Source organism: Cavia porcellus, unplaced genomic scaffold, assembly GCF_034190915.1.
Source record: "Cavia porcellus strain 051 isolate PalLab524CR breed Dunkin Hartley unplaced genomic scaffold, mCavPor4.1 scaffold_9, whole genome shotgun sequence".
Taxonomy (NCBI): domain Eukaryota; kingdom Metazoa; phylum Chordata; class Mammalia; order Rodentia; family Caviidae; genus Cavia; species Cavia porcellus.
Genome location: NW_026947492.1, coordinates 27,619,097 through 27,641,082, shown reverse-complemented (window position 1 = coordinate 27,641,082; position 21,986 = coordinate 27,619,097). Strand labels below are relative to the sequence as shown.

General features: G+C 56.5%; 1 protein-coding gene across 5 annotated transcripts in view; it reads left to right on the top strand.

The window, feature by feature from the left end:
• The window catches only part of Igsf9b (immunoglobulin superfamily member 9B), a 53,338-nt gene that overhangs the window by 10,452 nt on the left and 20,900 nt on the right, over positions 1-21,986 (top strand). For 4 of the 5 annotated variants that reach the window (XR_010049751.1, XM_013155519.3, XM_063256114.1 and 1 more), the window contains 16 exons: positions 500-646; positions 5,785-5,936; positions 6,126-6,243; positions 7,129-7,270; positions 7,534-7,679; positions 9,975-10,117; positions 10,422-10,562; positions 10,640-10,756; positions 10,996-11,146; positions 12,054-12,177; positions 14,035-14,210; positions 15,595-15,821; positions 16,518-16,602; positions 18,708-18,869; positions 19,163-19,208; positions 19,714-21,369. Coding sequence is in view for 4 of the 5 variants with exons in the window: in XM_013155519.3 (XP_013010973.1) it covers positions 500-646; positions 5,785-5,936; positions 6,126-6,243; positions 7,129-7,270; positions 7,534-7,679; positions 9,975-10,117; positions 10,422-10,562; positions 10,640-10,756; positions 10,996-11,146; positions 12,054-12,177; positions 14,035-14,210; positions 15,595-15,821; positions 16,518-16,602; positions 18,708-18,869; positions 19,163-19,208; positions 19,714-21,369 (3,733 nt within the window). In the remaining variant the exon portion in view is untranslated. The remainder of the gene's footprint in view (positions 1-499; positions 647-5,784; positions 5,937-6,125; positions 6,244-7,128; positions 7,271-7,533; positions 7,680-9,974; positions 10,118-10,421; positions 10,563-10,639; positions 10,757-10,995; positions 11,147-12,053; positions 12,178-14,034; positions 14,211-15,594; positions 15,822-16,517; positions 16,603-18,707; positions 18,870-19,162; positions 19,209-19,713; positions 21,370-21,986) is intronic. The other variant, XM_003472547.5, reaches the window with a different exon arrangement.

The following is a 21,986-nucleotide window of genomic DNA, read 5'->3' as shown; positions in this document are numbered from 1 at the left end:
TGTATCAGGCAGCAGAACTGTGAGCATCACACTATGTGAGAAGGCAGGCAGGGAGGGCGCTGGGCAAGGCCCTCCTAGGCACCCAGCTGGGGCAAGGATGTTGTCTGGACCTTTGTGGGGCCTATGGTCGATCCAAGAGGATCCTCTTCTGTCTCCAACTTTCCCCGATTCTCTCTCCTCTCTCAGCCCTGTAGCCTTCATGCATTGTGCTTTCCATTTATTTGTCCCAAGAGATCTCCAAAAGAATAGGTACATTCCAGCAGGCCAAGGCTTTTCTCAGTGCCGAACACTGAGCAGCTCCCTGGCTGGGCAGGGCAACCTGGGAGGGGACAGGGCTCCTTAGTGAGGTATCCTGCCTTGCCCTTTGCCACCTGCTGCTTGTCATCTCAGGGTTTGAAGGTCACAAGGTGTCCCCACCTTTGGCTGGGGTGGGAGGTGGGAAGGAGCTGCCAACTTGGCTTTGATGGCTTCTCCGGCTTCTGCGCGCTCTTTTCCTCAGGCCGGGCCAGTCTCCATGATAAAGCCTCCCTGCGGCTGGAGCAGGTGCGCTCTGAGGACCAGGGCTGGTATGAGTGCAAAGTGCTCATGCTGGACCAGCAGTATGACACCTTCCACAATGGCAGCTGGGTGCACCTCACCATCAACGGTGCGTATGGGCCTCTTCTGGGTGGGCGGGGGCTGCCCTGCAGGAAGGCCCTCTCCTGACCACCTGTGGGGCTGTTCCCCAGTCTTGCTGCTGCAAGTGAACCTTGTGAGATCTCAATTCGTGCCTGTCCCTCTCCCTCCACCACTGCTTTTCCTGAAACCCCTGGGTCCCTGGGGTTCGTGGGAACAGCGGTCCCTGGTTGCCAGGCAGTATAGACGTGGGGGACTCAGGCTCTGCTTCTATAACACCTATAATTCAGGTTAAGGCTGCATGGGGGCCAAACCGGTCATTGCTAATGTCCCTGCTGGCCTGGGGTGACCTGTCCATCTGAAAAGAGCCCTCCTTCCAGGAAGATTTCAGAAGCTCCTCTTCTTAGGTGGATGTTGTGGTTCCTTGGTAAATGAGTACTGAGGGCCTGTTATGTGCCCAGCCCTGTACCAGATGGGCAGTAAACACCATGGCCCCGCTCAGGTGGGCTTTACCAGCTCATGAAATGTAGGAGTGGCTTTAGTGCCTGTTACTTATGTTTCGGGTTGAGTGGAACCTGCTGTGTACAGATGCTTTTCAGGTATTTGTGGGATAAGCAAGCTGGGCTGGGCTTGCCCAGTCCTTGGGTTGGCCTAGGCTGTGGGCTGGATCCACTGGGGTTCAGAGGCGGGAAGCTGGGGGTCTTCAGGGTCTCCCAGAGGGAGAGTGCCTGCCTGGCAGGGATGTGCTGGAGGGCCAGGAGCTGAGAGTGCAGAGGAAGGGTGGAGGCTGCGCTCAGAGGGAGTGGATGGGTCTTTTGCTTTGGTGTTCCTTTGTGCTTTTGGCCTGACGCTTCGTCTTTGTATATGGAGCATCGCCCTGTTGCCGTGTTAGTCTTGGAGGCTTTGATGGCATCTGCGTCTGCCACATGCAGTGTGGTGCTTATGTTTTGGTGTATGAGGCCATGAATGCTGCGGTTAGAAGAGAGAAATTGATGTCTTTCCTGGCACAGAAGCTTCTCTTGAAATTAATCTGCTCTGGAGCACAGCTCCTTCCTCTTACTGACTGATAGTAGGATTGTCAGACCTGTGCTCCTTCTGGGTCTGAGAACTTGTCTAGGATCTTGGAAGAACAAAGTATTTTTACATTAAATGTAGTTTTACGTTTTATTTTTTGCCATGCCTAGGGGTCAAACCAGGGCCTTGTGGATTCTAGCCAGGCTCTGGGCCACTCCTCAGACCTGGAGCTGAGTATTTTAGCAAGGGGACTCATCTGTAGGGCAGGAGACTTAAAAGATGGCGTTGGTTCAGGCCTTAGATGGAAATGGCTCCTGTCAGTCAGTCCCCAGAGCCTGACTGCAGGCAATTTTAAATCTTGATCACTTTGTCCTTCATATCCAGCCAGCTTTGAGTCACCTCTCTTTGATGCCAGCTGTTGTATGTACATGGAATGAAAACTCCTCTTAATATTGGTCCAAGCAAAATATAATTAGGAAGGTAAATCTGCTACTCCAAGCTTTGTGGATTGAACACCAAGCCAAGCGTCCTGACGTGCCTTTCTTTCTGCCTCGTGCCCTTCCTTTCCTAAATGGAGCAGAGCCACCCGAAGAGCCGCCTCTTTCTTTCACATCGTCCTGGTTGGTTGGTAGTACCTATGACAGTGTGCAGATACCACGCATTGCATTACTCACATGACCAGAAGATAGAGTTTGGTTTGGGGTTGTGTGCTTCATTGAATGCTTGTCTTAGCAGGAGTGGGAGTTGGTTCTTTGGAAATTCCTAATTGCTCAGAATGGAATCAGTGTGAACAAGATTTGGTTTATTTCAGGAACTTATTCCGTATTAGCTTTGTAGTCCTGGGCAGGTCAAGATATTTCTCTGAGCTTTGGTTTCCTCAGTTAAAAAAACTGACTTCTGCAGGATTGTTGGGAGGATTTGGTAGAAACCCATGGCATGTGCCTTGCACACTGTCTGGAGCATTAATTACCTGTGTGTAATTATGGGTAAGATGCTGGCTGTCTCCTCAAGAAAGAAAAAGGATAAAGCCAGATGAAGATGTCCTCAGCAAAGACATCAGATCAGGCTGGAGGACAAAGAGAACTTTGGTAGTGGAAAAGTGTTTGTGAATTTAGCAGTGACTACCCATGTAAGACATGTTCTTATTAGAGTGTCTTCTCTGTGGTAGCCTCTGGGGATGTGGTAGGGGTTTTTAAGAGACATGTAGAAACAGTCAAGTCCAGAGATGATTGCCGGTGGAGTTGAGAACACAAGGAACAGCTTCCTTTAAAAGTGTCCTGTTCAGAGCCCTGGTCAGGGGGAGTTTAGCCAGGAGCTGGTGGGAGGTGGAGATGTGAAAGAGGGCACAGCATGTCCCAGAGCCCTGAGGGAGGCACATGGCTCCTTCGGGGAGCACGGGCAAGGATAAGGAAGTGTTGGGCACAAGGTGCTAAAATGCTGCACCATCCACCCGTGCTTGAGAGCCAGGCATGGCGCAGACTACGTATAGTAGAGCGAAGTTCACACGACCAAGGAATTTGCCCTGCAGTATGTAGAAGGGAGTAGATACCTTCCTTCATGAGTGAAGTTCTGTCTCCTTCTGAGTTCTGCAGTTTCATCAGCACAAATATTTCTAGCATCTCCTTGCTTCTAAACGAGAATGTCTAATGTCAGGCATTTTCTGACAGGGATCACCTTTGGAAATTGAAAGGCCAGTGAGAAATTAAAATTACAAATGGTTTCATTTCCTTCTGTGTTTTCTTTGAAGACCAGTTGGGTGGAAACAAACCCAATTATTTCTTTATCACTTATAAAATGAGCAGGAAGCCCAAGCCAAGGCTTCCGTTAGGCTGGTGAATTACTTGGAGGAGGGGCCAGCCTGTTTCTAACCTGCACTATTAATTATAGGGCACTTGCAGGAGGAATTAAGCCTGGAAATGCAGCTGGCAAGCTAACACCTAATTCAGTAAATAATCGAGAGTCAAACCATTATTTTCCTGAAAACTTGAAATTGTTCAAAGTACTTTCCTGATTAGCACCTAAATAATAAAGTAATTATGTAATTAGTAATTAATTTGTCACTCCAGGACATAATTTAATTTATTATCTTTTCTTTTAAGTTCAATACCATAGGCAGTGGAGGCCGAGACTGTGTTCAGTGCGTTTCAGGAGCAGGCGGACAGGGAGGCCTCTGCAGGTGGTGAGTGTGCTGGCCCAGGATCTGGGTTCGAGGCTCCCTTTGCAAGGGCTTGGGAAGGCTCACTGTCCTGCTTAGCGTATTCGTAGACACTGGCGAAGAGTTGGGCTTTTGTGGGTGTGTGTGCACACATTTGTGTGTGTGGTGAAGTGTGCCTCTCTGCAGGCTGTGTGCCTGTACTGGGCCAGGAGCTTTGGAGGCAGCAGGCCGAAGGGTCTCTCCAGTGTCTTGCTCTCAGGATGCTCTGTGTATTTGCACTGCAGTGGTCTGTAGCATGTATTGTGTGCCCAGTTAGTTTCATTCATTCTACAAATGGGCACTCAGCACTCTGTCAAGTGCTACAGGATCAGGGAATTGTTGCCACCACGGATGGGGGCAGATTAGAAGCAAATGACGTGGCTTCAGTTAGTGAGAAGTGCTTGTTTGGTTTTGTTTTTCTTTTGTGTGTATTTTTTTGCAACAGGGTCTCGCTGTGTAGTCCATGCTGGCCTTGAACTTGTTTATATAGCCCAGGCTGGCCTCAAGCTTACCATAGTCCTCCTGCCTCAGCCTCTTGAGTGGGGGGAATATAAGCATATGCCACCATGCCTGGCAAAAAGTACTTTAGAGGAAATGAAACAGGGCAAAGTGTCAGATCAGATGAGCTGGCCAGGTAAGCAGGGGTGGCAGGTGGCTGACACACTGAGCTTAGGCAGTGAGATCTGGACACAGAATTGTAGGCAAGAGAACCGTACATGCAAAGGCCCTGAAGTCGGAAGCTCTTGCTGTGTTGCTGAAAGACAAAGAAGGCCGGGATGATTAAAGTACGGTGAGTGGAAGTGTGTTGGGAAAGGGGGGGAATGGGGAAGGACCCAGCCCTGAGCCCTAGGACTCAGTCTTCTGGAGGGCCTGGTGGAGGGGAGGGAGCCCTCCTGAAACTTCTAGCACCTCAGTGGCTTGGAGGAGGGTGACAGCCACCAGAATGGTGGCAGGAAAACCAGTATTTGTTTTAAACATGTGCCTGCACTGAGCAAGATCTTTTCCACAGGTGTCATCCCATGTATTCCGTATTTCAGTTCTACAGGGCGAAGGATTCCCAAGGTTACCCAGCTAGCTCTTTTATTTATTTGTTTTTTAAAACAAGGTCTTGCTCTGTAATTCAGGCTGGCGTTGAACCCTGTGTAGTTCCAGCTGGCCTCAAACTTGCAGCAATCCTCCTGTCTTAGCTGCTGAGATGAGATTACAGGTGTGTGTACCAACATGGCCTGCCTGCATACAGCTCTTGAGCTTGGATGCCAAACTTTGAGAGTCCTGAGGAACTCCAGATGGGCTCCCAGGCCAGTGCTGTGGGTCTTGGGGCCATGTTCAGAATGGGCCCACCTTGCTCCACTCGAACTGCAGCACCCGTGCTCTGAGGGTTCAGAGGAGCAGCTCAAGGGAATGGGGCTCTCTTGGAGCCATTTATCCAAACGGGGGAATTTTAACCACAGCTCCAGTGCAGAGGGAAGATGACTTGTGTGGTCAGAGGGTTCCTGAGGAGGGAGCTTTCCACCTTCATTATCCACAGGAGCTAGAAGGGAGGTAGGGGGATTGCTTTCCTCTTTGTGCAAAACCAGACTGCAACTGGGGTGGGGTCTGGGTCCAGCCTAGACAGGGCTCCTGTGGCCAGTGCCGTGGAAATGTGGGGGCCTGGCTGAGCTGAAGTGGGGTCCCTGTGCATCATGATTACCCTGTCAGGGGACTGAAGGGTGGTGGGAGATTGTGGCGGCCCTTTCCTGTTCATCTAGCAACCTTCATGCTGAGCACAACAGCTTCTTCATGGTAGATGCTCCATAAACATTTGGCCCAGCAGAACGGAGACTGGACCCCAGGCCGCCCCCTCACCCGCCTCCCCCTTGGCATCTCGGTTGTCCTCACATCCTGCAGGTTGCAATGAGAGTTGTGCACAGGCAAATGTACGTGCGTGGTCCCATCCCTCATCTTTGTGGTCTCTCTTGCAGCCCCTCCCACCTTTACAGAAACACCCCCCCAGTACATCGAGGCCAAGGAGGGGGGCAGTATTACCATGACCTGCACAGCTTTTGGGAACCCCAAGCCTATCGTCACCTGGCTCAAGGAGGGGATGCTCCTCAGTGCTAGTGGGAAGTACCAGGTGAGCACCACTCATCTTGCCCTCCTTGCAGCTCCCCTCTCATTGCCAGCTGCAGGTGTCCTCCCTGTCACCTGCCCTCTGTATCCCAAGAGCACATGTCCCTCAGCCTAGCTAGCCTGGTTACTCTGACAGCATCTTTGCCCAGTGGTCACATTAGTGGGTGCTGAGTTGTCTGTCCTTGGCTCCCAGGTGAGTGATGGCAGCCTGACGGTGACGTCCGTCAGTCGAGAGGACAGAGGTGCCTACACCTGTCGGGCATACAGTATCCAGGGGGAGGCTGTCCATACCACCCACCTGCTTGTCCAAGGTAGGGGATTTCTTCAGTCTCTGTCCACCCTGCCCTCTTGCAGGGGCCTTCTGGCAGCTGATGGAGACAAGCAGAACAGGAGGAGTGGGGCAGGGGCTATGGGGACCTGAGTACCTCAAGACCAGATCTCCAAGCCTGGCTCTCCTGCGAAAATGCATTGCAGCATGCCAGGGAGCCCTGGGCTGTGTGGGTTTCTGGTTGCCTCTGTTTAGGTAGCATCCTCACTGTGCCTCCATCTCCCCAGGGAGGTGGCCTTCCTTGAGTCGTCAGTCCATTAGTGATGGCATCAATAAATAAAGATGGGGAGGCAATCCAAGCCCCAGGCATTTAAACAACAGCAAGGGCACTTGGCAAAGCTGGGGTCTGCACAGTCAGCACCGCAAGATGCCAGGGCATGGGGCTGGGCACTCACTGAACCAGGCAGATGAGGTCCCCCGGAGGGGCTCTGCCTCCCCACACTGCCTACTGGGAGAGGGCTGGGGGCAGCTGTGCTGGTGTCCACACCTGCTAGGACTGAGTGGCAGCCAGGGCCAGAGGTCTGTCTGCAGCTCAGTGGAGTCTGGCCAGCTGTGCCAGGGACTGCTGCAATTTCACCCTCCTCATTCTGCCCTCCAAACCTCTGTCTTTTCTAGAACCAGGCTGTTTCCTCCCCCAGTGTGTGTCCTGCTCAAGCTTTGCTGCGGCAGGGGTGGGCAGGATGGGAGTGTAGGTGGGGCGGGCTGGATGCTGGCTGGGGCCCGGCAGGCGTGGCAGGTACCCAAGCGCATAGCAGCTCCAGGTTGTGCTGCCTGCAGTGCCTGTTCCGAGAACTTCTGAGCTCCCTGGAAGCCTGGGCAGCCGCTCTCTGCCGTGGCAGAGGTGATATTTGTTCCCTGTTCTCTCCAGGGCCTCCTTTCATCGTTTCCCCTCCTGAAAACATCACTGTCAACATCTCCCAGGATGCTCTGCTCACCTGCCGGGCAGAGGCGTATCCAGGCAACCTCACATACACTTGGTACTGGCAGGACGAGAACGTCTACTTCCAAAAGTGAGCAGCAGCCTTCCCAGCCTCTCTTGGGCGTTTCCACTGCAGGTTTCCAGGGCAAGGGCTCTGAGCGGGGGCTGCACTGTTGGCCCCAGGCTCTGGAACCTTGGGGTGGAGCTAGATTAGAGCATGTGGGGCACCAGGGGTCTGGTGCACCCGGGAGGTGTGGATGTCTCATTGCTGCCTGGCTTGGTGTTCAGAGGACAAGATAGATCATCTCTGTGATTTGCCAGCACCCCTTCCTCTGTCTCCTTGCGGTTTTGCAGCGACCTGAAGCTGAGGGTGCGGATCCTGATTGACGGGACACTGATCATCTTCCGGGTGAAGCCAGAGGATGCTGGGAAGTACACTTGCGTCCCTAGCAACAGCCTGGGGCGCTCCCCTTCAGCCTCGGCATACTTGACTGTGCAGTGTGAGTGTGGGTGTTGGAGAAGGGTCGAGCCACATCAGCTGGACTGGAGGCTGGAGGGTGGCAGAGACCAAGGACCATTTATAGGAGTATGGGTGGGGGATAAGAGATGGAGGGAACAGGACGGTGCGGAGAGGCCAGGCCAGGCCTGTCACAGGCTGGGCTGATGCTCACTGGGCCTCTTCTGTGGGCTGATTCACACACTGAGATTCGAGGATAAGCAGCCCCCATCTTGGCCAGCTGTCCTTTGGAAAGGAGTGGCTGGCTTTGCCTGGAGTGCTGGCCTCTCCTGCTGAGCCTTGAAGGAGAGTGTCTGGGGGCTACTGAGAGCCTGCTTGGACCATTTTCCCTGCCTGCTGTGCTCTGCTCTTCTAGGCCTGGATAGTGTGGGGCAGGGGTGGGGAGCCTGTCCTGAGTGACAGTCCCTTCCCTCGTCCAGTGTCCAGCTTCCTGCGGTGGCTTTTGCTCCTCTCTGGGCTGCTGAGCTCTATAGGCGTGAGCTACTGCTCACACAGGGTGATCAAGGCTGCCGAGTGAGCATAGTAATTCACTTTGCTAATCTTTAATACTTGCGTGCTGCTGGTTACTTTCCCACCCTCTGGCAAGCTGAGCATTGTGAGATCGAGCAAGCGAGTGAGGGAGGAGGGTGAGGAATGAGGATTAATGTCTTCCTTTGGATTCAACGATGGTCCTGTCACTCAGCAACAAAGGCCTGCATTAGGCTGTGGGTGACAGACTGACAGACGCTCCATCTTAGCAGGGCCTGTGTTGGGGACCGGAGTGGCAAGGGTGAGAATTATAACAGTCTGGAGGCCTGCTGGCCGGCTCAGCCTGGGAGCTGAGGACAAGCAGAGGAACAGTTGGCTGCCCGGGTGTAAAGCGATTCTGATGGCTGTACCTAGTGGAGTTCTGGGGGCATCTCCCCAAAGTGGGCAGAGCCGGGGGGCCAGGCTGGGCCTGCTGGGTCCCTGCACCCTCGCCCCCTCACTTCTCATCTCTGTGAACTGGCTCTGCTGGCAGAAGCAAAGGCCCTACTCTCCACCTCCTCTGTCACAACTCAGAGGCCTTGTCACAGGCCTGGTATGAGTCTAAGCTCCTGAGAGCCGTGAAGCCTAGAACACGGGTTGTACCCGTGCAGTCAAAAAGGCAGATGGAGCGTTGTTGTTAAGGGACGGAGGGTGGGCTAGGCTCGCCTGAGGGGAGGGTCTGAGTCAGGAGGAGCAGATGCCACCTCACAGGCCTCCTGCAGGCCATGCCCTGGACAGGAGTGCGGGGTGTCTGGGGGGCAGTAAGCTTCAGGATGGTGACCCTGGCCAGGACTGAGTCCCATCCTCCAAACCCAGGCTGTCTTTCTGCCAGAGAGGTGTTTCGGTTTCCCTGTCTCTCTTGGCGCCGGCTCCACCAGTCACTCCCACTTGTCCTTTTTTACCTCCTTTCTGCCTTCAAAGAGAATCCAGGGGGTTGAGATTTATAGGTGGGTGAGACAGGGATCTTTATTTCTGCTAAAGAGCAGCGTTCTGAGTATTTCCCATTCATAAAGCCTTTGAAAACCTCGGAGGGAAAAAAAAAAAAACTCCACCATACAAAAGTAGGAAGCTATGTCTAAATATATAACACGGCCTGGTATTTATGTAATGCTGTTCTCGGAAGATTTCAGAGTGCTTAGAAGATACCGGCTTCATTCATCCTCACAGCTTCTCTGGTTCTGGATCCTTCTCTGTAGCCCTCGGGGGACTGGGGAGAACTGAGAGGAATGACTCAGCCTGTGTCACTGGGCTGCCATCCTGCAGGCTTCGTCTGTTCCCTGGCCAGGATCCAGTGGGGAAACTGAGGCCAGGGAGGCCACACATCCAGTAGAAGGGGTGGAGGAGATGAAGGCTTACTGCAGCGGGATCCTGGGTAGCACTGGCTTAGGCTTGGGACTTAGAGAGCTGAACTGTTAGTTCCCAGGACAGACTTCAGGACAAGGGATGGGCAGGGAGTGGGTGGGTAGCAAGAACTGAGGCTCAGGGAACTGGACCTCAGCAGTCTTTGGACTGGGGCTGCAGTGCTATGGACTGGGGCTGCAGGAGTGTGCCTTTGAACTCCTCCAGAGGTCTAACAGTGTGCGAGCAGTGAGTCTACAGCTTGATTTGCTGCCTATGTTGGTCTTGTTACTTGTGGCAACCCTGGTCCTGGGCAGTGTTGGGAGCACTGCAGAGCTGTCTGGAGATGGTGCGGCACTTGGGATGGGTCTGGGCTTGTTTACTGCATTGCTTACCTGGCTTCTCGAATGACCCCCTGCTCTCTCCCTTCCAGACCCGGCCCGTGTCCTCAACATGCCCCCCGTGATCTACGTGCCTGTGGGCATCCACGGCTACATACGCTGCCCCGTGGATGCAGAGCCGCCAGCAACTGTGGTGAAGTGGAACAAGGACGGCCGCCCCCTGCAGGTGGAGAAGGTAAGTGGGTATGGTACCCAGGCCAGAGAGCCCTCTGGGTCCAGTCCGAGAAGCTCCCAGCCACCCCGGTGCTCTGCTGGATCTTCTGTCCCCCAGCAGCACAGGTCTGGGAAGACAACAAGCTGCATCCTACAGGGTCCAAAGTCCAGCAGGAACCTGGCTGCTCTCCTGGGGCATGGGGTGGTGTCCGCCCCGATCTCCTGCATGTGTAGTCCAGCTGGCTCGGCTCAAATTCCATCTCAGGTGGAGGGCGGAGAGCCCATCCCCTGACCATGGCTCCCTGCCTGGTTGTCTGGATTGACAGAACCTGGGATGGACCTTGATGGAGGATGGCTCCATTCGGATCGAGGAGGCCACTGAGGAGGCTCTTGGCACGTACACGTGTGTGCCTTACAACACCCTGGGGACCATGGGCCAGTCCGCTCCCGCGAGGCTCGTCCTGAAGGTGAGGCACTGGACCATGTGTGGCCTCTGTGCGCACATGTGGGTGCCTGGCTACACACATGTGCCTGTGCTCCCCAGGACCCCCCGTATTTCACGGTGCTACCAGGCTGGGAGTACAGGCAGGAGGCCGGCCGAGAGCTACTCATCCCCTGTGCAGCCGCAGGGGACCCCTTCCCCGTCATCACCTGGAGAAAGGTACCTGGGCCCCAGAGCTGCTGGGTGATGGGCGAGCCAGTTGGGTCAGCTCTAGACCTGCTCTGCCCAGTGGCTGTCCAGCAGAGGACCGACTTCCTATGGCAGCAGACGAAGAGGGGGTGGGGATGGAGGACAGGGCCCAGGGCCTGGGCCAGCCCCAGTGTCATCCCCCTCCATTAGCCGCGTGCCCCCTCTCCTCACTTCTGCCTGGCCCATCTTCTCCTCCCCGGTCTGCCAAGGTAGGGAAGCCCAGCAGAAGCAAGCACAGTGCCCTGCCCAGCGGGAGCCTCCAGTTCCGTGCCCTGAGCAAGGAGGATCATGGGGAGTGGGAATGTGTTGCCACCAATGTGGTCACGACCATCACTGCCAGCACCCACCTCACCGTCATAGGTAGGTAGTAGGGCGGTATTCAGGGTCAGTCTGGCCCCAAGCATGGAGTCAGCAGCCCCACTATGGGCAGGGTGAGGGTTGGGCAGCCTGGGTCCTGTCCATGGTGGCCACAGGCCAGCAGGCTGCAGAGCCTGAACTGCATGGCCTGAACTGTGGAGCCTGTGGGGCGGTGGGAGGGGCTGGGATGAGGCTGGAGCCTGGGCTCACACTGGCTGAGGTGGAGTGGCGTCCTGGGGCACATCCTGGCTTGAGGAGGTGGGCAGGAGGAAGTGACAGGGCTCCTCCAGGCTGTACTGAGCTCCTGGGTCTGACTGCTAGGCATATGTCTCCGGGACCTGACCTCAGGGCCATTCGAAACCTGTCCCTCTGACAGCCAGGGTCACACCCGGGGCCAGCATCCCAGGTGACCCCTGTTGGTTTGAGGCTGTGGACTGGGTAGTCTGCATTCCTTGTCACTCAGTCAAGGAGGCAGCAGTGGGTGGTTTTTGTTAGGACAGAGGCTGAAGAAACGTGGACTGAGCAGCATCACCTTTGGGACTTGGGCTCAGTCCTGAGGTGACCTGTGTCCTATGGGTGGAAGAATGGGTCCGTGTCCCAAGGTGGGACCTTTGTAGGAGGCAACAGCTTTGGTTCTGTCTGGGACCTCGGGGAGAGTGCTGCTGTGCTCCCTGGAGGTGCACAGTACTTAGTTCTGGGATGAGAAGCTCTCTCATCGCATCTGCCTGTCATTCCTGGGATGACCCCTGCACTGAGACCAGGTCGCACCCTGGGGCCTCCCCATCCTACCCACCATCGCGCTACACTCTGCCACTCCATACCTTGGTCACTTGGGGTCTGTGCACCCAGGTGAGGGTTCCTGGCCAGGGGCCCCGTCCTTGCGGTCTGAGAGCTCTCCCTTGGTCTCCAGGCACCAGCCCCCATGCCCCAGGCAGTGTCCGGGTCCAGGTCTCCATGACAACTGCCAACGTGTCCTGGGAACCCGGCTATGACGGAGGCTACGAGCAGACTTTCTCAGTTTGGTACGGACCTCTGTGAGTCAGCCCCGCATGCTTCGCTCTCTGCTTCTCCCCTCTGCCCGACTCAGGCAGCCCGGGGGCGGGGGAGTTCCCAGGAGGTTGTGGTCTGTGCCTGGTGGCCGATGGGGTAGACAGAGACTGGGTCCTTGTGGGTGCTGGGGTTGCTAAAGGGACTCTGCGTTCCAGCCTGAAGGCGGGACAGTCAGTCTGACCCATGGCCTGTACCACCCTGACCACTTGCAACTCCTTCTGACTCATCCTGGGACTCCTGCCATTATTAGTGTCCTGCTCATTCTTTTCCTGAGTCTCTCTGGTCCTGTGACCCTAAGTGCTTTGTGTAATAGCCCAGCTGGATGCATGGGGTCTCCCCTCCTTTCTCCCCAGTCATCCAAGGGACTGGCGTGGAGAGCTGCTGCCTCTGGCCCCTGCCTCGGACCCCGAGTCTCCCCTCTTGTTCTCAGGTGCCTGATTTGATTTAGACAGACACAGCCACATGGGGGCTTTACCCACACCTTAGGATAGGCAGAGGACCAGGGAAAGTGAGGTAGAGGCCGGGGGTTCCTCATCACCCCAAGGCTTCTGCTGCTCCTGTGTGGAGCCAGGAGTCCAGGCCTGCAGGCCCCCTGCCCCACGGGTGACTACATGGGAAGGGAGCCCCCACCTCGCCTCCTCTGACCCAGGCCAGGCCCGTGGGCTCAGTCTGAATGCAGGGAGGAGAGAACCCTGACTTGGCAGAGCCCGCTTGGGGTGCTCAGGGAGCAGCAGCAGGAGGCGGAGGGGTGCCTGCCTTGTTTCTGCTGGGGGGTCTGGGGGCTACGTGTCCCGGGCGCCGTGGGCTCTGCACGGGATTCAGTCACAGCCCCCTTCTTGTCTCTGCCTGTGTGTCTCCTCTGCAGCAGGATGGTGGGGGGTGGGCTGGGCCAGCTGATCCCCTTTGGGGATACCAAGCAGAAGGCCTGGCACAGAGTGGACCCCCTCGCTGCTTAGCACTGTTCTGTGCTGCCGCTCCTCTGCCTTGCTTTGTCATTGTGTGCTGCCTCCCTGGGGCCCTGGGCAGGGAGGGCATCTTCCCTCCACTCTGACTGCCTCTAGCTGCTGTGTCCTGACTCAGATGTTTGGTGCCAGCTTCCTTTTGCTGGGCCTCCCCTCCTGGCCTGCAAGGTGGCCAGCTTATACTTAGCAGGGACCGCTGGGCACGTGCTGAGTTCCAGGGCAATGTCTCCCCCCAGTGGTGCATGTTGGCACTTCAGCAGGTGGCTTCACTGGCTCCTGGGAGTTGGCAGCCCTCTACAGCCTTGGAAAACCTTCACCCCTTCTGTACTCTCCATGCACAGTCTGAGGTCCCATCTACTGAGATTTCTAGCCTTTGAGGCCCTAGCCATTGTGATCCCACCGTGGGGTCCACCTTTGTCATATGCCTTGGACAACCTCAGATGACCCAGGTCTGAATCGGTGATGTGAGCTCCCTGGTTACTCTGAGGTAGACAGCTGAGCCCCCGACCCAGGCCCTTCCCAGGTCCTGTCATCCTCACGTGCACGTTGTCGCTCTCCAGTATTCCTCCTCTTCCAAGGCAGAGCCCGATTGTCGCTTGCTGCCCAGGGTGGGATTCTCCCACAGTGCGCTTGGTGCTGGGGCCAGAGACCAGCATGGTTTCCACCCAGACTCTTTCTGGGGCAGTGAAGGTGGCTCGTGTCATGAAGACTGGCACAGCCAGAGCTGGACAGGTCACCCCCTTGCCATCACCTCTTCCTGCCCTTGACCCCGGGAGTGTGGTCCTCTCACCCCTTCTCCCTGAGGACAGTGTGCCACTCTTCTCTCCAGTGTGACCCACCCACCCCTTTGTCCCCATCCTCTCTCTCTCTTTTGGCCAGGATGAAGCGGGCACAGTTTGGGCCCCATGACTGGTTGTCCTTGTCAGTGCCGCCGGGCCCCAGCTGGCTGCTAGTGGACACCTTGGAGCCCGAGACCACATACCAGTTCAGTGTCCTGGCCCAGAACAAGCTGGGCACCAGCGCTTTCAGTGAGGTGGTCACTGTGAATACTTTAGGTGAGCACCTGGGGCGAGTGTGTTGGACGGTTTCTTCAGAGCTGGGGCACACAAAGATGATGGTAGCCATGAACCCAAGCTGGCATTTGGGGTTTAGGAAATGCCTGGTGCCTGACCTGGTACCCTCTGTGATGGTTGCTTTGGGATTCTACTTAGGATTTGGTATGTCCTCCTGCAGGGTCGCCTGGCTGCTTGGTACTTTTGGCTGAATTATTGTTGTGGTCTCAGATGGCAGGAGGAGGTTTTGCACTTTACCCTTCTTCATGAGGCCTCCAGATTGCAGATTGGATAGGTCTTCAGGGCAGGCTGGACGTTACCCTTCTGCACTACTGGCTGTAACTGTGCTTCACCTCCCCTGAGGCCTGAGAAGGGTCTGGGTGGTCGGGCTGTCTCAAAAATCCCTCCTGTGCTGCCACTAGGGCGGGCAGAGGGGCAGGCATGCACCCTCATCCTGCAGCACTTTTGCTGGGCCATGTTGCCGGGCCAGAAAGGGAGTTAAAGTGAACAGTATGCTGACATTTCTCTAGCTCCTGGGAAGAGGCAGGTGCTGCTTAACAGCAGGGGTGTGGGGTGAGGGCCCCCGAGAGACGCCAGTCAGCAGCGTTGTCACTGTGTGAATGTTAAGCCATGTACTTACCAAACGTGGTGAAACAGCCTGTGAGAAATGGTGCCGTCAAGCATGGGGTGTGGGGGCTGGTGCTGGCTGAGAAGGGCACGCTGCTTTACAGGAAACTTTCTTGTAAGTAGAAGTATACTCCATATACGGGATCGCCCCTGTAACCTCAGCACTCTCGGAGGCTGAGATAGGAGGAGGATCTCCACCAGGCCCTGCCTGGACAGTGTATTGACTTATCCAGAATTTGTCTCATAAACAAAAAAAGACCTGAAAATGTTGCTTAGAGAAGAGGCCCTGGGTTCGATTCCTGGTACCACAAAAAAAAAAAAAAAAAAAAAAAAAGTCTTGTATAGTAGATAATGAACTGGTCACAGTCATTTATTATTTTTTGTTGAGTACTCTATACCGGACACAACTGTGTGGGCCTCGCCTATGCAGCAGGGTGCCATTGGAGGGCATCCCACTCTGCTCTGGGGTGGCACACAGCTGCTGTGGGGGGCCTGGGGCTTCTCAGCTCCATACAGGCTGCAGAGGCGCAAGACGGGCAGGCCACGTGGCTCTTCTCTCCTCGATGCTGTTCCTCCTTCGGGGAGGGGAGCCTGGTGTTCGCACACTTGTGCTTTTGGCCTCTGCTGGAGGTTGGGGCAGGGTGCTGTGAGCCACCTTCCCTGGGACCCATCTTACGCCCAGGAGGGGTTCCCTCGTGACACTGTGGACTGGGAGGCTGCAGCTGCCCCTGCGTGGTGACGCCGCCTCTCTTCTCCGCAGCATTCCCTATCACAACTCCAGAACCTCTGGTGCTGGTTACCTCACCAAGGTGCCTCACAGCCAACCGGACCCAGCAGGGTGTGCTCCTGTCCTGGCTCCCCCCTGCCAACCACAGCTTCCCCATCGACCGCTACATCATGGAGTTCCGGGTCGGGGAGCGCTGGGAGATGCTAGATGATGCCATTCCAGGCACTGATGGAGATTTCTTTGCCAAGGATCTGTCGCAGGTGAAGCCTGGCTTTCTGTGCCTGTTTCCCAGTTCTGGAAGTGGCTGGAAGCTTAGGGGACCTGGCCTGGCTGCATGGGGTTGAGTGCTACACGCTCCCTCCTGGCCTCCATTGCTGGGTGCTCCTGGATCTGCTGCCTTGGTCACCAGAACAGGGCTGGCTGGGTGGCAGCAGGTCATCCTGAGCACAGACAGCGACTCGGCAGAGTGGCAGGAGAGGCGGACAGAGTCCTCAGGCCCACTCTTTGCTTGGTCCTAGGGAGGCGGGTGGAGGGGGCTCCAGAAAGATTGTCTTCAGAGAATACAGCATCTGCTTTTCATGGGTCCCCTTTGAACGTGCCCTTCTCCCAGCCTCGGTGGGGTAAGCTGATTTTCCTAGGTCCCAGTGATCTTCACTGTCTCTCTTCCCTGGCTGCTGCATCGGGGTGGGTGAGCTGGGATCTCCACAGAGCCCTTTCAGAAGCCCCGTGTACCTTTTTTTCTGACCCTAGTGACCCCACATTCATAGCTTGAGATCAGTGAGGTCTTTTACCCCACAGCAATGTCCAGTGCTGCCCATCACTGACCAGGAATGCTTACTAGGACCCTGGTGCTCTGGGGTTCCATTCCCTGGAGGTGTCATGTAGGATCAGGGATGGCAGGGTTAGTGGTCATCCTGGGTGCATCAGCTAACCGGCTGTTGTCCCTACGGCTGTAGGACACCTGGTACGAGTTCCGGGTTCTGGCTGTCATGCAGGACCTGATCAGTGAGCCCAGCAACATCGCCGGTGTCTCCAGCACAGGTGCGTTGGGAGGGAGGTTCCTCACACTGTAGGGACAGGAGCCTAAGCCGCAGACGTAGCTTCGGTGGGCTGACGGGTTGGGTGGGAGCCAGGGAGGTGGCAGTGGAAGCTGTACAAGCTGTAGCGTTCCTGAAGCCTATGAGGTGCGTGCTCCCGGTGACTTGTGTTGTGTGCCACTGAGGAACTAGATTTGGATAGGGCTGTAGGCCAGCCACTGCAGAAAGTTCCACCAGCCTGTTCATTGCAGTCAAACAGAACCCGATGGCCAGGGATTTAGCTCAGTGGTTCAAGTGCTTCCTTCGTAAGCACAAGGTCGTGAGTTCAAGCCCCGGTACCAAAAAAAAAAAAAAACAAAAAAAAAAAAACAAACAAAAAAACCAAAACAGCGCTCAATGCTGTACCTTCTCAGTTTGCTCACATGCTTTCTCTGATGGGGTTGGGGCAGTGGGCTGGAGGAAGGGAGACAGCAGGTCAGGCAGTGTTTATGGGATGCCCGTGGTGTAGGCTTTGTTATAATTATGTGGGTTTTACTGGAAAATAGTTGTTTGGAGTTGTTATCCTCTTCTCCTTCCTTTGCCTAGATGTTTTCAGGCTAAATAAAGCCTGCTCCCTAGCATTTTCTCCGTTTATCGTTCTTTCCCTTGGCACTGGTCCCATTTCTATATGTTTTCTCTCCAGCTCCAGTTCCCAAAACAGCCAGGTCCCTCCCCCAGCAAAGTGGTATCCTTGGTGTAGGAGCGGCTCTTGCCTAGTAAGCCAGCAGTGGTACCGTGTTTGTGGGCACCGTGTGCAGAGTCCTTTGGGGGGGGGGCAAGGACCTTGGCCAAAAAGCTCCTGCAGCAAGCCGGTAGCTACAGAAGTGTAGGGGAGGGGGCGCTGCAGGCTCTGGGGAGCTTGAGTAGGGGTAGTGTGAGTTCTGTCTCATATTAGGCACCTTGGGGCTCTTTTGGTAAAACATAGTTACCTCTGCAGGCAGAATTCAGCTCACTGCTGCAAGGGGATCCATGCAGAGGTGGCAGAACAAGGAACAAAGCAGATGGCTGCAACGTTTGGGGCTCACTTCCGGGAACTGGGCATTGCCCAGTAGTAGGGTTGAGTTCTGCTTTCAGAAGGAAATGTGCCTTGTTAGACGGCTCCTCATGGGCAAGCAGGACGCGACCGCGTCAGCATTCCCCAGTTAAAGGCTCGCATTTCCAGAGGCCACAGTGCTCATTTTCCTCTCAGTTCATCAGCACAATTTGGGTTATTTTTGTACATTACTCTTACTGACACAGCAGTGCACACTGGCCAAGTGTGTCTCGGTGCAACAGTTTTCCCCCTGTGGATCTGAGGCACATGGCACTTTCTGACTGAACTGCTCTGAGTTTGTTCTGACAGACAGGGCCTAGTCCTTGCTCCACTGTTCATGAGCTCTGAATTTGGGCACAAATGCAAATCTTTACCTGTGAAATGGGAGCACCGATCCCATCTCTACTGTCTCAGCCACTTGAGCAACTTCCAGAGTGCAGACCCCGGGACCACCAGCTTGGCTGTAGAGAGCTGCATGACTGCTCTGTGACCAGTGGAACAGTACATGGCTCTGGGTTCTTGTAGCAAGCCCTGTCCTTCCTCTACGGCTTTGCTCTCAAGATGCCTTCGTCTCTGGGCTCTTGTGGTGCAGAGCACCTGGGGAAGAAGGAAAACCCCAGAGCACAGCAGGGGCAGCTGGGTTGCAGGGAAGGTGCTGACAGCAGCATGTTCGAGTCCCTCACGTTCAGCAGGTCCAGCGTTTGTGTCAGAGTCAGGCAGCCTGTGTGTTGTCTCTTGTGGGCTGATGAGCAGAGCTGGCAGCCGGTACCAAGCTCTCCACACATGGAGAGCACTGGGTAGATCCCACAGATGACCAAGTGACTCTCCCCACGGGGACGAGCCCTGGGCGTCCTTTCTTCCCGCATCCTGCAGAGGGCATTGGCTTCCATAGACTGTCCCATCTCCTCCTTTTGTGGCACACAGACCTCCTCCCAGGTGGGGCTTGAGTGCACAGGCTGAGCCCAGCCCTGTGGGTGAATAGCAGGTGGGGGTGCTGGGGCTGGAAGGGACCCACAGCACCCCAACCCTCCTTGCAGACATCTTCCCGCAGCCGGACCTGACTGACGACGGGCTGGCCCGGCCTGTGTTGGCCGGGATCGTCGCCACCATCTGCTTCTTGGCAGCTGCCATCCTGTTCAGCACTCTGGCTGCCTGCTTTGTCAACAAGCAGCGCAAGCGCAAGCTCAAGCGAAAAAAAGGTGGGTGCGCTCGACTCCCCTGCCTCGCTTGGCCATGGTCCAGCGCTCCCTTTGAGGAGGAGGGATCACTGATGGTAGTTCAGGTTCCCTGGGGATGGAAGCAGGGAGACAAATCCAACAGCTGGAGCTGCCAGCGGGAGTGGTTTGGACCGAGGGCAGGAAGTGGTGGTGGGGATGGGGTGAGCACGGGCCTCTAAGCTGGTCACAAAGCTCCGCGTGTTCTGTGGTTTCTGGGGCTGCCTTGGATGCCAGCAGGTCAGGCCTCAGTGGCTCCCTCTTGCTTTTCCCTGCAGATCCTCCACTGTCCATCACTCACTGCAGGAAGAGCCTCGAGTCTCCGTAAGTGTCTTGGGCTGCTGGGCGGGGGTTGGCAGCCGGGATGTCGGGGAGGCTGTCACTGGGGGTGGGGCGGCTGCTGTACCTGGCCTTATTTTCATGCTTCGAAGTCATTCCCTGTAAACCGGGCTTTGAACAGCGCACATGGCTCCAGGGTGTGGTGGTGTAGGTGATCCAAATGCACAGGTCCTTCATTTCTCCGTGGCCTGGTGATGTTTTTCTGTAATTTTTATTACCAGCAGAGTCACCTTCTTGAGATATTTGAAGTCAGTATTAAGATATTAGATGGTGGGGTGCTTAGACAGAGTACACCAGAGGGGAAGCTACGGAAAAGGAGCCGTGTGGTTCTTCGTTCCAAAAGCAGGCTGTATGTGTCCTGAGAAAACGGCTGGCTGGAGCATTTCCCCCACCTCACACAGCCCCTAGCCCTTCTTGGCATTAGCGTTGCTGGGGTGAAGAGCTGTGGGTGCAGCACGGTGCCCCTCACTGCCCTGCTGTCTGCCTGCAGCCTGTCCTCTGGCAAGGTGAGTCCAGAGAGCATCCGCACACTCCGCGCCCCGTCTGAGTCTTCAGATGACCAGGGCCAGCCCGCCGCCAAGAGGATGCTGAGCCCTACCCGGGAGAAGGAGCTGTCCCTGTACAAGAAGACCAAGAGGGCCATCAGCAGCAAGAAGTACAGCGTGGCCAAGGCCGAGGCTGAGGCCGAGGCCACTACCCCCATCGAGCTGATCAGCAGAGGCCCTGATGGCCGCTTTGTGATGGACCCCTCTGAGATGGAGCCCTCCGTGAAGACCCGGCGCATCGAGGGCTTTCCCTTTGCGGAGGAGACAGACATGTACCCAGAGTTCCGGCAGTCAGATGAAGAGAACGATGACCCTCTGGTGCCCACGTCGGTGGCTGCCCTGAAGCCTCAACTGACCCCTCTGTCTTCCAGCCAGGAGTCCTATCTGCCTCCACCAGCATATAGTCCTCGCTTCCAGCCTCGTGGGCTTGAGGGTCCCAGTGGCCTGGGAAGTCGGCTGCAGGCCACGGGCCAGGCCAGACCCCCGGTACCCAGGCCCTTCCACCACGGCCAGTATTATGGGTACCTCAGCAGCAGCAGCCCTGGGGAGGTGGAGCCACCACCCTTCTACATGCCAGAAGTGGGCAGCCCCCTGAGCTCTGTCATGTCATCCCCCCCACTGCATGCCGAGGGGCCTTTCGGCCACCCGACCATCCCAGAGGAGAACGGAGAAAACGCCTCTAACAGTACTCTGCCCTTGACTCAGACGCCTACGGGAGGGCGCTCCCCTGAGCCCTGGGGCCGGCCAGAATTCCCCTTTGGGGGCCTGGAAGCCCCAACCATGATGTTCCCCCCCCACCAGCTGCACTCCCGGGATGTGGCCGAGAGTCTGCAGCCCCAGGCCTGCCTGCCCCGAGGACTGCCGCCCACCTCCCTCCAGGTGCCTGCAGCTTACCCAGGAATGCTTTCTTTGGAGGCACCCAAGAGTTGGGTAGGCAAGTCTCCTGGTAGGGGTCCCGTCCCGGCGCCCCCCCCAGCCAAGTGGCAGGAGAGACCTGTACAGCCCTTGGCTAGCCACGGGCAGCTGAGACATACCAGCCAAGGTATGGGCATACCTGTGTTGCCTTACCCCGAGCCAGCTGAGCCGGGGGGGCACAGCGGCCCCAGCACATTTGGCCTGGACACTCGGTGGTATGAGCCCCAGCCCCGGCCCCGGCCCAGCCCCCGGCAGGCCCGGCGCGCCGAGCCCAGTTTACATCAAGTGGTGCTACAGCCTTCTCGGCTCTCACCTCTGACCCAAAGCCCCCTCAGCTCCCGCACCGGCTCTCCTGAGCTCCCTGCTCGCGCACGGCCTCGTCCGGGACTTCTGCAACAGGCAGAGATGTCAGAGATTGCCCTGCAGCCGCCAGCTGCCGTCACCTTCTCTCGAAAGTCCACGCCGTCCACAGGCTCCCCTTCCCAGAGCAGCCGCAGCGGGAGCCCCAGCTACCGGCCTGCCATGGGCTTCACCACTCTGGCCACAGGCTACCCCTCCCCTCCACCAGGCCCGGCCCCTGCCGCGCCTGGGGACAGCGTGGATGTGTTTGGACAGACACCTTCTCCCCGGAGGATGGGGGAAGAGCTGCTCAGACCAGAGCCCCCAGCACCGTCAACTACTGCAGGGTGAGTGTGAGCTGTCACCGCCGGCCACCTCCCCGGTCCACTACTTCCCCATGGTCTCCCTGCCCGCCACCTTCTGTCACCCCATGACAGGGTATAGGGTACCCTTCGGCAGGAGTGCTGGCTGCTGCTTGGGCAGGGTGCGGTCATGGGGCCAGGGCAGGCTCAGGTGTGTAGCCAGGGCCAGGAGGGATTTTCCCCAGCCAGTCCTGAGCTTGAAGGAGGCCACGGTCTACCAGGGATTTTGGGAAAGAGAGGGGTTGAGGTGAATCCGAAAGGGACACAGTGGTACCCTGGCATCTTGCTGCTGGGCACAGGCTCCTTGCAGTTGCCCATAGACCTCATGTTCAGCCTCCTCCTCTCCCTGGCCCTGACTCCTGCCCCCAGCTGCCCTAGTGAGTGGGCACTGGCCCCTTGTCCCTGCCCACAGCCTCTCCAGGAATGGTACAGGATGGGATGGGATGGGGGCAAATCTCAGGCCTGTGTGCCAGGGCCACTTCCCCCCAGATACCTGTGTGCCTCACAGGAAGCTGCAGAGAGACAGACAAACAGACACGCCCCTGAGATCACACCACTTGAGAGCTCACGCTAAACTGTAGCAGCTAGCATTCCAGGTACCA